At 40.1% G+C, this 13,323-nt stretch overlaps 2 protein-coding genes across 8 annotated transcripts in view; one reads left to right on the top strand and one right to left on the bottom strand.

Moving 5' to 3' along the window:
* LOC133545531 (gastrula zinc finger protein XlCGF57.1-like) overlaps positions 1 to 13,323 on the bottom strand; it is a 158,724-nt gene that overhangs the window by 102,279 nt on the left and 43,122 nt on the right. For 4 of the 7 annotated variants that reach the window (XM_061891209.1, XM_061891211.1, XM_061891207.1 and 1 more), the window contains one exon: positions 1,317 to 1,475. In XM_061891209.1, coding sequence (XP_061747193.1) covers positions 1,317 to 1,361 — 45 coding nt within the window. In that variant the 5' untranslated portion in view covers positions 1,362 to 1,475. Of the gene's footprint in view, positions 1 to 1,316; positions 1,476 to 5,996; positions 6,436 to 13,323 lie in introns of those variants that run through there. The other 3 variants (XM_061891206.1, XM_061891219.1, XM_061891208.1) reach the window with 2 other exon arrangements.
* Positions 6,443 to 12,773, top strand: LOC133545548 (gastrula zinc finger protein xLCGF3.1-like). Its single transcript, XM_061891253.1, has 2 exons — positions 6,443 to 6,972; positions 11,701 to 12,773. Exon 2 carries the CDS (start codon positions 11,751 to 11,753, stop codon positions 12,735 to 12,737), a length of 987 nt encoding a protein of 328 aa, XP_061747237.1. The 5' UTR covers positions 6,443 to 6,972; positions 11,701 to 11,750; the 3' UTR covers positions 12,738 to 12,773.

The raw sequence follows: 13,323 nt of genomic DNA, 5'->3' as shown, positions 1-13,323 counted from the left end.
GTAATTTGCGCCACCTTTTTTGAAACATGTTTCAGGCATCAAATTCCAAATGAGCTAATATTTGCAAAAAATGACAAAAGTTTCTCAGTTCGAACTTTAAGTATCTTGTTTTTGCAGTGTATTAAAATGAATATATGTTGAAAAGGATTTACAAATCACTGTATTCTGAACAGGAACACTTCAGAAAACCACTGTCATTAACTACAGTTTGTCACTACACCTGTAAGTGCAAGTTAAAACTATAATATGCAAAGCCAAAGTATTTTATCAACAACACCCAGAAACACGACCAGCTTCGCTGGGCCTGACCTCATCTAAGATGGACTGATGCAAAGAGGGAAAGTGTTCTGCGGTCAGAAGAGTCCACATTTCAAATCGTCATATCGTGATAACAAATGTTGATGACACATTCTAACCGTGTGCGCAAATTTGAAAGCAACGACCCAACAAACGCGTCTTCAACCAAATGTAGCATCCTCGCTAGCAGCTAACGTCCCTCCACAGTACAATGCTACTTTGGAGTCAGTAATCTTTAACTCCATGGCGACAACTTCAGTATGTTTCTTGCAAGTGTTATGATCACTGGAGGACGAGGGATGGCTAAACACACTACACTACACAACCTAGGAGGATATGCTAAACGCAAGTGAGAACTCTTCAAAGTAAACAAAGGTGGGCGGATCGATACAAATATCTGCAGTAACGATACCAAAAATAACGTACAGTTTTGCAGGAGTTTTAGCATTTTTTGGCACGGACTTGTCCAGGATTTTTCATTATCTTACCATTCCCTTTCACCACAATGTTTACAAACGCTGTCCTCCACAATGGCTCGAGTTGTGACGTTGGTGAAAAAATGTTCTACGTTTTATTTTCACTGGCTTCAGTTAAGCATGAAATGATTTGTTCCACGGCCACAAGTGGTTTAACTTCACTTAACATCTTACACAAATAACTCTGTGGGCTTTCATACCATCTGCTACTAGCTAAACTCTGCTGTAACTTACACAGCACCGCATTCTTAAATTCTGACCAGGCTGTACAGCTAATTAGTTTAAGCGTTGATTTGTAATAAAAATAATGTTAATAGAATTTTGAATACCTTTCAACGACATATGTAATATTTTTAATGAGATTTTGATCAGATTTAAGTCATTTTAAGGCCTTAAATTCTAATGATTAGATTCAAGACTGAGCATGAAGTGATGAAGCCTACTTGGATGAGAGGACAAAGGTCTTGTAAGACAAAGTGAAGAGTCCAGTTGTGATGGATTGAATGCCCTGAGAATAAAATGATATGTGGATGTTGTGCTTACTTGGACTGTGATGAAGCTGTGAGGACTCAGGTGGTTTGTCTTCATGCTCTTCAGTCTTCACAGAGACAACAGTCAGTGGGAACTTGCTGAGATCTGCTTCCTCCTGAGGGATCCACAGTTCCTCCTCTTCCTCTTTAATGTGTGGGGGCTGCTGGACGTCTGTTGGGTAAATAGGTATATACGATTAAAGGGGATCATTATCACAATTTCAAAAGGGTTAAAAACAATAAAAATCAGTTCCCAGTTGCTTGTTGTATTTTTTGAAGTTTTTTTCAAAATTTTACCTGTCTCGGAATATCCCTAAATAAAGCTTTAAAGTGCCTTATTTTCGGCTCTCTGCGAAGACACTGGCCATTTCCCTGTGACGTCATACAGTGCTGCCAATGTAAACAAACAATGGGAATACCACAGCAAGATATAGTGACATTAGCTCGGATTCAGACTCGGATTTCAGCGACTTAAGCGATTCAACAGATTACGCATGTATTGAAACAGATGGTTGGAGTATGAAAGTATTGAAGAAGAAACTGAAGCTATTGAGCGAATAGCTATTGACGCTATTCATAGCCATAGCATGGCCGAATAGCTGCGTTATCATCGCCGGTAAAATGTGCGGACCAAACAATCAGGACTTTCGCATCTTTTGACACTGGAGCAACTTAAATCCGTCGATTGGTAAGTGGTTTTTTTCGCATTAAATGTGGGTGGAAGGAAACGTAATATGGTTGCAAATGCATCTCAGGTTATCCATACATCTCTGTGCCATGTCTGCTTTAGCACCGCCGGTAAATAGCATGTTAGCACCGATTAGCGTAGCATGTTAGCATCGATTAGCTGGCAGTCAACATCAACAAAACTCACCTTTGTGATTTCGTTGACTATCGTTGCAAATGCATCTGCAGGTTATCCATACATCTCTGTGCCATGTCTGCCTTAGCATCGTCGGTCAAATGTGGAGACACTCCGGTACATTCAATGGGGGTCTGGCGGCAGACACTTTCGCATATTCGGGCCAGTGGTGCAACTTGAATCCCTCCCTGTTAGTGTTGTTACACCCTCCGACAACACACCGACGAGGCATGATGTCTCCAAGGTTCCAAAAAATAGTCAAAAAAACGGAAAATAACAGAACTGTGACCCGGTGTTTGTAATGTGTTGAAAATGAAAATGGTGGGTGTGTTACCTCGGCGACGTCACATTCTGATGTCATCGCCTCCAGCGCGATAAACAGAAAGGCGTTTAATTCGCCAAAATTCACCCATTTAGAGTTAGGAAATCGGTTAAAAAAATAGATGGTCTTTTTTCTGCACCATCAAGGTATATATTGACGCTTACATAGGTCTGGTGATAATGTTCCCCTTTAAGGAAAATCAGATATAGTTTTTAACATAATGAAATCATTTGTGTTTATTGTGTGTGTGTTGAGTTGAAAGTGTGTAGCTAATCAACAAAAAAAAAACAAGGTAAAGAGTTAATTATTTCTGAGCTAGGGCTGAGCGATATATCGACATACTCGATATATCGTGGGTTTGTCTCTGTGCGATATAGAACATGATAATATCGTGATATTCGAGTATACGTTCTCACGTAGTTGCTTTTAGCTGCTGGCATTACACTACAGGCTTTTATCACTCTTTCTTGTCTCTCATTCTCACATACAGCACGCACCTTCTTACATATAATCACATACTGTCACCTCATATGTCACTTACCTATACGCCCTTGCAGAGCAGAGAGGTAACAGCATGGGTAACAGTAGCTGTGGTGCGAGTGGTAATACGAGAGAAAGAAGGTGCCAATCTGGTCACAAATGAAGGTAGAATTATTTCCCAAGAAAAACAGCAGGGGGTCTGGCGGTGGTTTGGCTTCACATGTCAAACAGACAACCGGAATATGTCAAGTGTGGGGCAAAAGCATTGCTACAAAAAGTAGCATTACTGCTTATATGTAGCATCATATGAAAAGTCACCTGCTACAGAATGAAGAGTGCTTACTCCGAAATTTTTTTTTTTTTTGTAAGGGGCGCTGGAAGCCGGCAGACCCGTCAGCGATCCTGTTCTGTCTCCCTTTAATGTTTGTCTGATCTTGAATGGGATTGTGCTGAAAATTGTAATTTTCCTGAAGGAACTCTCCTGACGGAATAAATAAAGTACTATCTACTATCTAATGTCAACACCGCCATTCGGTGCCACACCAACAAAATGCCAAGGCAACCATTTCCACATCATTACCGTATGAAAAAAACAGTGGACAACATAAGGAGATAACGTCCACAGTAACCTACCACATAGCGATTTGATTTCCTATTCTGCAGCTCATTTTTACTTGACAGTTATTGAAATATATTGTGTGACATTATGCACAAGAGTGCACTTTCTTTGTTTTAAACTATTGTAGTGGTGTTCTGTAGAAAAGTACACTTTCATTTAGTTTTGTTTTGATACGTCATCTTAGTGACATCATGCACAAAAGTGCACTAATAGCTTGTTTTAAAATATCTCTGACAATCTTGCACTTTCTGTTTTGGAAATGACATGAATGTGTGTGCCACTGCTTAAAGGGGAACATTATCACCAAACCTATGCAAGTGTCAATATATACCTTGATGTTGCAGAAAAAAGACCATGTATTTTTTTAACCGATTTCCGAACTCTAAATGGGTGAATTTTGGCGAATTAAAAGCCTTTCTGTTTATCGGTCTTTTAGCGTTGACATCAGAACGTGACGTTGCCGAGGTAACACACCCGCCATTTTCATTTTCACATTACAAACACCGGGTCTCAGCTCTGTTATTTGCCGTTTTTCGACTCTATTTTGGAACCTTGGAGACATCATGCCTCGTCGGTGTGTTGTCGGAGGGTGTAACAACACTAACAGGGAGGGATTCAAGTTGCACCACTGGCAAGAAATCTGCCACCAGACCCCCAAAGTGTCTTCACATTTGACCGGCGATGCTAAGACAGACATGGCACAGAGATGTATGGATAACCTGCAGATGCATTTGCAACGATTAAGTCAATGAAATCACAAAGGTGAGTTTTGTTGATGTTGACTTATGTGCTAATCAGACATATTTGGTCGCAGCATGACTGCAAGCTAATTGACGTTAACATGCTATGATGATCGATGCTAACATGCTATTTACGCTAGCTGTATGTACATTTGAAACTAGATACCCACATTTAATGCGAAACAAACACTTACCAATCGACGGATTTAAGTTGCTCCAGTGTCACAAGATGCGAAAGTCCTGATCGTTTGGTCCGCACATTTTACCGGCGATGCTAATAAGGCAGCCATGCTATGGGCCATTTCATTAGGTACACCCACGCTATGGCCGAATAGCGTCAATAGCTTCGGTTTCTTCTTCAATTTTGTTTTCGCTATCTGCCTCCATACTCCGACCATCTGTTTCAATACATGCGTAATCTGTTAAATCGCTTAAGCCGCTGAAATCCGAGTCTGAATCCGAGCTAATGTCGCTATATCTTGCTGTGATAACCGCCATGTGTTTTGTATTGGCAGCCCTGTATGACGTCACAGGGAAATGGACAGTGGCATCGCAAATAGCAAAAATCAAGCCCTTTAAAGCTTTTTTTAGGGATATTCCGGGAGGTGTAAAATTTTGAAAAAACTTTGAAAAATAAAACAAGCCACTGGGAACTAATTTTTATTGTTTGTAAACTTTTTGAAATTGTGATAATGTTCCCCTTTAATAACTGTTTAATAAATACACTTTTGGTCAATTGACTTAGTTGGGATTTGCCTCTCTGCATGAAAGTTTAAAATGAGCATATATTAATGCAGTATGAAGAAGAATGTTTTAATGTAGACACATAGAATCATCATACTGCTGTGATTATATGCATCAAGTGTTCATTCAAGGCTAAGGCAACATTTTCAAATATATATCGTGACATGGCCTAAAAAGGCCAGATCGCCCAGCCCTTGTCCAAGCCACTAAGATTACTTCAAAAGGGGTACAGCAGGTAACAAAACTAGCTTGGAAATGTGTGTATACATGTGGGCCTATTATCCTAAGCCCTATCTCTAACCTTAAATATTATATGATAATGGTGCAGTCATAACCATAACTTAAAAAAACAATTCTCATTCCAACATTACTATGTTTTCGTCATCATATAAAATAATTTGCTTTACGGACTTTCAGGTATGACTTTACAATCTCACTAAAACACTATTAAAACAATAAGAAGATAAGGGATCTTCCAGAATTATCCTAGTAAATGTGTCTAATTACATCTGAAACGGTCCCACCGCCGCCTTTTCTAATTTTTTGTGTGTGTACTTCACTCTAACTTTCCTCATCCACAAATCTTTCAACCTCGCTCAAATTAATGGGGAAATTGTCGCTTTCTCGGTCCGAATTGCTCTTGCTGCTGGAGGCTATGATTATAAACAATGTGAGGACCCCTACAACCCGTGACGTCACGTGCACATCGTCTGCTACTTCCGGTAAAGGCAAGGCTTATTTATTAGCGACCAAAAGTTGCGAACTATATCGTGGATGTTCTCTACTAAATCCTTTCAGCAAAAACATGGCAAAATGATCAAGTATGACACATAGAATGGACCTGCTATCCCCGTTCAAATAAGAAAATCTCATTTAAGTAGGCCTTTAATAATGTAAGGATAGTAAACATGAGAGAGTAGACAAACCTGTTCTTTGTCGCTCGTTCTCCTCTGTTGTTGGAAAAAGTTCCCCCTTGTACTCTGCTACCGTTCTTTCGCACATTTTCACACAATCACAACACTTTTCACACACATTTGATCTCTACTTAGCGACTGGTTGATAACTTCCGCGTGTCTTTGTTAGCAGCTAACAAGCTAAGCTAACAAGCTAAACTAACAAGCACGAGGAGCTTCAAAGTGCAGTCAGACTAATGTATCCGGGATATAAAACAATTATTAACGGTTTCCACTCGATTAAACGACATATATTTGTACGAACATAAACGCAAAAACGTCTTCAGCGCAAAACGCCATCTTGCTTATTCCTCGGCCTTCTGTCTTGTTCCCGCGCGGTGTTGTCAAATCTCGCGAGAGAAACAAGCAGGCATACCGATACCTACTGTACTGCAGAATGTAGTATGGGCCGTAGGACAGGACGAAGTAATCCCGTTTAAAACCTGTAGGGGGCGGTAATACGCCTAAAATAATCCACTCGTCTGCTGGAATTCGAAAGAAGAAGAACGAGGACACAGCAAGATGGCGTTTGATCAAGAAGACCTAACGTGTCCATTATAGTTTTGTGTTTTAATACGTGCGTATATATACACAAATATGTAATTTAATAGACTACATATTGTTAATATTTTTTGTATCCGTATACATCAGTCTGAGCACACTTTGACGCTTTTCGTGCTTGCTATTTTAACTCAAGCTACCTCGCTAGTTTAGCTTGTTAGCCTCTAACAAAGAGACATTTTTGTACATCCGTGCAGTTATGAACACACAACCAGTTATCAACTGATCGCCAAGCAAAGATCAGTGGTGATTGGGTGAACATGTGCGAAAGAACGTTCGCAGACTACGAGAAGGAGTAACTTTCTCTTAACAAAAGAGGATAATGAGCGACAACATCAACTACTGGACGCTGTTTTCAAGAAACATCAAGTTGTGTTAAGCGGAACAGGTTTGTTTACGTCTTACTCTCACATCGTTACTAACTTTATAGTTGATTATTAACAATATTCTTAAATATATTGTGCATAAGAAGTTGGGTTGTCTTGTAGAAATGATGCATTACCTCTGGTACTTCAATAGTGGTCTTGCAACCACGTTTTTTGATTGATTGAGACTTTATTACACAGTTCAGTACATATTCCGTACAATTGACCACTAAATGGGTACACCCGAATACGTTTTTTAACTTGTTTAAGTCAGGGTCCACGTTAGGGATGTCCTGATCCAGGTTTTTGCACTTCCGATCCGATATCAATATTGATTTTGCACTTTCGATCCGATACTGGCCTATTCGAGCATGTATTAAAGTATAAAGTTATTTAGCCTACTTAGTTGTCAGATTCATGTTGAAAAGGGTTTTAGTACTCTTGATAACAACTAGCCAGCTGAATTAGATGAGTTTGAATAATACACAGTGGTTGGTATTCAAGGATAAACACAAAATGGGAAAAATTATACATGACAAACAGAAATGGCATCATTAAACAGTAAAAAAGTGAACAGTATAAAGTGCAAATAATGCTGTAAACATTATTAAATAAAAAAAAACAGACAAACAACCTGAGTGGGATAAAATGTCTGTAACTCAACATCAATATTTGCTCTTGAACAAGTGTAAACTTAAAAAAAATATATCTACACACTCCTTTCAGTTGTTTGCCCCAGTCAGGGGGGGGGGCAAACAACTAAAGTCTAAGCATAATGGGGAGATCCTTTCTAACAAAGACGAGCACTTCAAGATGCTCAGGTGTCAGCCTGCTCCTGTGTTTATCAATGAGTGCTAAAAAGCCTCTCACTCTCAAAAGTCATTAAAATGTCCTACAAATTTACCACCACGCTTGACTTTATTGTGGCATGTTTTGCACTCCACCTCTTCATCTTTTTCGTTTTGTAGGGTAAAATAATCCCACACAGCTGACATTTTTACCGTAACTTTTAATTCACACGGCCGTCTTAACGGTTAGAACACAGACCTGTGGATGTGTTGAAGGTGTGCTGGAAAATGCGGAACAGAGCGTAGGGAGCAGCAGAAGAGTGGAATGTATTATTTAAATCGGTGCGTTGGAAAACACGGACCAGATTTTTTTTTAAAACTGGATCTGAATCGGCATTTTCCCATGCCTTGCCGATACGTATTTTTTGGCAAATATCGGCGGCCGATCCGATCCAAATATCGGATCGGGACAACCCTAGTCCACGTTAATCAATTCATGGTTCTGTCGATTTTAGCTACCCTTCAAATTGAGTTACCTATACCAGTCCATTTGTAGAATAAACTGTGGAACTTCAATTCTAGTCCCATCACTTTATATAGATAGTCAATAGGACAAAATAACTTGGTAAGATTTTGCCCTTTAAAAGGGAAACCTCAAGCATATTCACATTCAGTATTGAGATTAATTACCCCATTTGCATAATCGACTATGTTGCACTTTGTAAGTATCAGTATGTCCCGTTCTTGTTACATGACATATTTTTGTTCTATTTTCTAATTCAGATTCCAGAAAACACAGAGTGAGATGTTCCACCTCTTGTGCGAAACACAAATGCATAAAATGACTTAACACATTAAAATGACTAGTAAAACATTTAAAAACACAACAAAAACACAACAACCATTAAAAACGACCCCAAAACACATAAAAGGACTCCGAAGAGATGCGCAGTGACATCTAAAACGTAAATTACTCCTAAAACACATAACAAGACTCCTAAAACACATAAAGACCCCTAAAACCCGTAAAATACTCATAAAACACGTAAAAATACACCTAAAAACACGTAAAAAAAACCCTCCTAAAACAAATTAAAAACAGAATGAGGTGTTTGCATCCTTTGCGAGCACATACACTTGATGGCCTTGTAGGTGAACGTGAATGGAATACCTGAAGGTTAAAATAATTTACAGGTGCGCATCATCAGTAATGTTCCTCTGGGTCACTGGGTGTTTCGGCCTTTAACCCAAAGGGGAACTGCACTTTAGTTTGGAAGCATTCGCAATCCCTATGTAAGACCAGCATTCTAATTTGTAAACAATATAAACCAGGATTCGGGAACCTTTGATAGCCAAATATTTCAAAATGTATTTCCGTGAGAGCCATATCGTATTTTTTAACACTGAATACAACTAAATGCGTGCATTTTTAAGTAAGACCAACATTTTTAGAGTATAATAAGTCTCTCATTCTTTTTAATAACATTGTTATTCTGAAGCTAACCAATAATAAATAAAATGTCATGTCTGTTGATCATGTTTTTGTTTGGCCATGTGCTGTTTGTCCTTTGGACTCTTTAATTTCCTGTTTTTTTCCACTCCCTTGTCTGGTTTCTTTGGTTACTCATTTTGTCCACCTGCATCCCGAGCACTAATCAGAGGCAGTATTTAAGCTTATCTTTGCCAGTCAGTCACCCTGCGCTAACTTATTTCATGCCTTGCCATAGTTTCGTGCTTCATGCCATGCCAAGTAAGTTTTGTTTGATTTATGTTATTAGTCTGTTTATGCGTTAGCTTTGGTCCTTAGCCCAAGTTGTGCCTCCGCTGTGAGCGATTTTTGTTTGTATATTTTTTTAGTTAAAATGAAATCATGTTTTTACCTAAATGCCATGTCCCGAGTAGTCCGTCTGCCTTCCTGGGAGAACGACCCCGCAGCAAGCTGCCCTTGACTTTTTACTTAATGGACGGGTGATATAATGGTCAACGGCATAATGATAACTTGCGATAAAATTCCAGATGATTCGTCATCCCGTCTCCTTTATATATTACCAAAACCCTGTCATTTATTAATGCATTTTAAACACGAAAATGCAACACAAAGCCAGGCGCATGCGTACTATTATCATTCGGCTTACTAATCATGGAGGACTCCCAACTTTAATCTCGCTCTAGGGATATCCCCTCAGAATATACTTAGTCAACAGACATACATATCACACTAAGAGTGGCCGCATAATCAACGCCAACACTGGCATAAACCTGTGCCATATAGTGAGACCACACCAAACGACAATGACAATTACATTTCGGGGGAATATTTGCACCGCAACACAACATAAACACAACAGAAAACATTCCCAGAATTCCATGCAGCACTATATCTTCCGGGACTTTACAGTCATCTTCCATCGCTTCCCGCCTTGTGTTCAAAGGAGAACATCATCACAATTTCAAAAGGGTTAAAAACGATAAAAATCACTTCCCAGTGACTTGTAGTATTTTTTGAAGTTTTTTTCAAAATTTTACCGGTCCCCAAATATCCCTTAAAAAAAGCTTTAAAGTGCTTGATTTTCGCTATTTGCGATGCGACTATCGTTTTCCCTGTGACGTCACACAGTGCTGCCAATGTAAACAAACAACGGCGAATACCACAGCAAGATATAGCGACATTAGCTCGGATTCAGACTCGGATTTCAGCGGCTTAAGCGATTCAACAAATTACGCATGTATTGAAACGGATGGTTGGAGTATGAAAGTATTGAAGAAGAAACTGAAGCTATTGAGCAAATAGCTATTGACGCTATTCATAGCCATAGCATGGCCGAATAGCTGCGTTAGCATCGCCCGTAAAATGTGCGGACCAAACGATCAGGACTTTCGCATCTCATGATACTGGAGCAACTTAAATCCTTCGATTGGTAAGTGTTTTTTTCGCATCAAATGTGGGTGGAAGGAAACGTAATATAGTTGCAAATGCATCTGCAGGTTATCCATACATCTCTGTGCCTTGTCTGCTTTAGCACCACCAGTAAATAGCATGTTAGCATCGATTAGCATAGCATGTTAGCATCGATTAGCTGGCAGTCACGCCGCAACCAAATATGTCTGATTAGCACGTGAGTCAACATCAACAAAACTCACCTTTGTGATTTCGTTGAATTTATCGTTGCAAATGCATCTGCAGGTTATCCATACATCTCTGTGCCTTGTCTGCTTTAGCACTGCCGGTAAATAGCATGTTAGCATCGATTAGCTGGCAGTCAACATCAACAAAACTCACCTTTGTGATTTCGTTGACTATCGTTGCAAATGCAGTTGCAGGTTATCCATACATCTCTGTGTCATGTCTGCTTTAGCATCGCCGGTAAAATGTGGAGACACTCTGGCACATTCGATGGGGGTCTGGCGGCAGACACTTTCGCATATTCGGGCCAGTGGTGCAACTCGAATCCCTCCCTGTTCGTGTTGTTACACCCTCCGACAACACACCGACGAGGCATGATGTCTCCAAGGTTCCAAAAAATAGTCGAAAAAACGGAAAATAACAGAGCTGAGACCCGGTGTTTGTAATGTTTTGAAAAGAAAATGGTGGGTGTGTTACCTCGGCGACGTCACGTTCTGACGTCATCGCAAAAAGACCGATAAACATAAAGGCGTTTAATTTGCCAAAATTCACCCATTTAGAGTTCAGAAATCGGTTAAAAAAATATACGGTCTTTTTTCTGCACCATCAAGGTATATATTGACACTTACATAGGTCTGGTGATAATGTTCCCCTTTAAGTAATAAATTAAATTATAGATTGTCCTTACTAAAAATATCTGCCACCTTAGCGTGTTTGTCCCCCACTGAGATTGCAGAATAATTAATGCAACAACTCGGTTTTGTTTAGTTCATGTAAATATACTTAATGCCTCATGTGACCGAGCAAAACTGGATGTCTGGTATTCTTGTGTCCCACAGACGTCTGTGAAAAACATCTTCTCCGTGAGCAAAAAGAAGGGAGCTTCAGGATGCAACAGGAGGAGCCACAGCCCTCTTACTTTAAAGAGGGGGACGATGACCTACTGACCTCCCATGTTAAAGAGGAAGAGGAGGAACACAGCATCAGTCAGGAGGGAGAGCGCCTTGAATGGTTGGAGGAGTTCCCAGTGGTTAGTGTTATTGTGAAGGGCGAAGATGATGAGGTCAAAGGTGAAAGTGAGGAGAGGGCAGGGGGGGAGCCTCCAAGCAGCAGCTCAACACAACACATGACAACAGAAGCTGATGGAGACCACTGTGGAGGATCACAAGCAGACAAGCTCTTAGCTCCACTATCAGATAGTGAGGACACGTCGTCACACTCTCCTGACACTGATGAGGAAGACTCTAAAGAAGATAAGACATGTCACACTGACAACTCACCCTTGAAATGTTCTCACTGTGACAAAACCTTTAAATACCATTGTCATCTGAAAACACACACGAGAAAACACACTGGAGAAAACCCTTTTACCTGCCCAATCTGTGGTAAAGCGTTTGCACGAAAAGATGTGTTGAAAGAACACATCAGAACTCACTCTAAAGAAAAACCCTTTACCTGTTCAATGTGTGGTAAAGGTTTTGTAATAAGTCAAAATTTAAAAGTACACATGAGAGTACACACTGGAGAAAAGCCTTTTACCTGTCAAATCTGTTTTAAAGGCTTTGTAACAAGTCAAAATTTGAAAATGCACACGAGAACGCACACTGGAGAAAAACCGTTTACTTGTTCAGTCTGCGGCAAAAGTTTTATACAGCGTCACAATATGAAAGTACACATGAGAATACACACGGGTGACACAACGTATACCTGTGCAATCTGCAACAGAAGCTTTTGTGAACAAAGGAACCTTGTAGCACACATGAGAACACACACTGGAGAAAAAGCATATGGTTGTGGTGCGTGTGGTGAAAGATTCTCTTATAAGTACCAGTGTAAGAAACACAAGTGTGCTGGTGAGAACAGCAGCAGCAAATGAAACTGCAGGATTTTAAAATAAACTGTCAGGACTTTGTCAACTTTGATTTTTTTTAACAACATTGTCACATATAACAATTGTGTTTAATATGTTTCCACATTTATAGATTAGATCATTTAGATCAGGGGTGCCCATTACGTCGATCGCGAGCTACCAGTCGACCGCGGGGGGTGTGTCAGTCGATCTCCAGCCAGGCTTTTAAAAAAAATAGACCTAAAAATTAGTGATCATCAATCTTCACCAAGACGTCACTTAAATGACATTCACGGTACCGGAGGGTCTTGTGAGATGACGCTGGCTGCTGCAAGATCATTATCATGAAAATATGACCGAGAGGAAGGCGAGAAACACTTTTTATTTCAACAGACTCTCGCGCCGTACCTTCCGTCAAAACTCTTAAGGCCGACTGCACATTTCCTATCTTCACAATAAAAGCCCTGCTTCATGCTGCCTGCGCTAACTAAATACAGAGTCTCGGAAAACTGGCGTGCACAAGCGATCCCTCAGAAAGCTGGCGTGCACATCACTTGTGCACGCCAGCTTTCCGAGACTCTTATTTTGTTAGCGCAGGCAGCATGAAGCAGGC

This window comes from Nerophis ophidion, linkage group LG28, assembly GCF_033978795.1.
Source record: "Nerophis ophidion isolate RoL-2023_Sa linkage group LG28, RoL_Noph_v1.0, whole genome shotgun sequence".
Classification (NCBI taxonomy): Eukaryota; Metazoa; Chordata; class Actinopteri; order Syngnathiformes; family Syngnathidae; genus Nerophis; species Nerophis ophidion.
Note: the sequence above shows the minus strand (reverse complement) of the source record. Positions and strands in the feature narration are given on the sequence as shown.

What these genes read in the sequence shown, in the direction of transcription:
- LOC133545548 (XM_061891253.1), top strand. Translation starts at nt 11,751, where the DNA reads ATGCAACAGGAGGAGCCACAGCCCTCTTACTTTAAAGAGGGGGACGAT.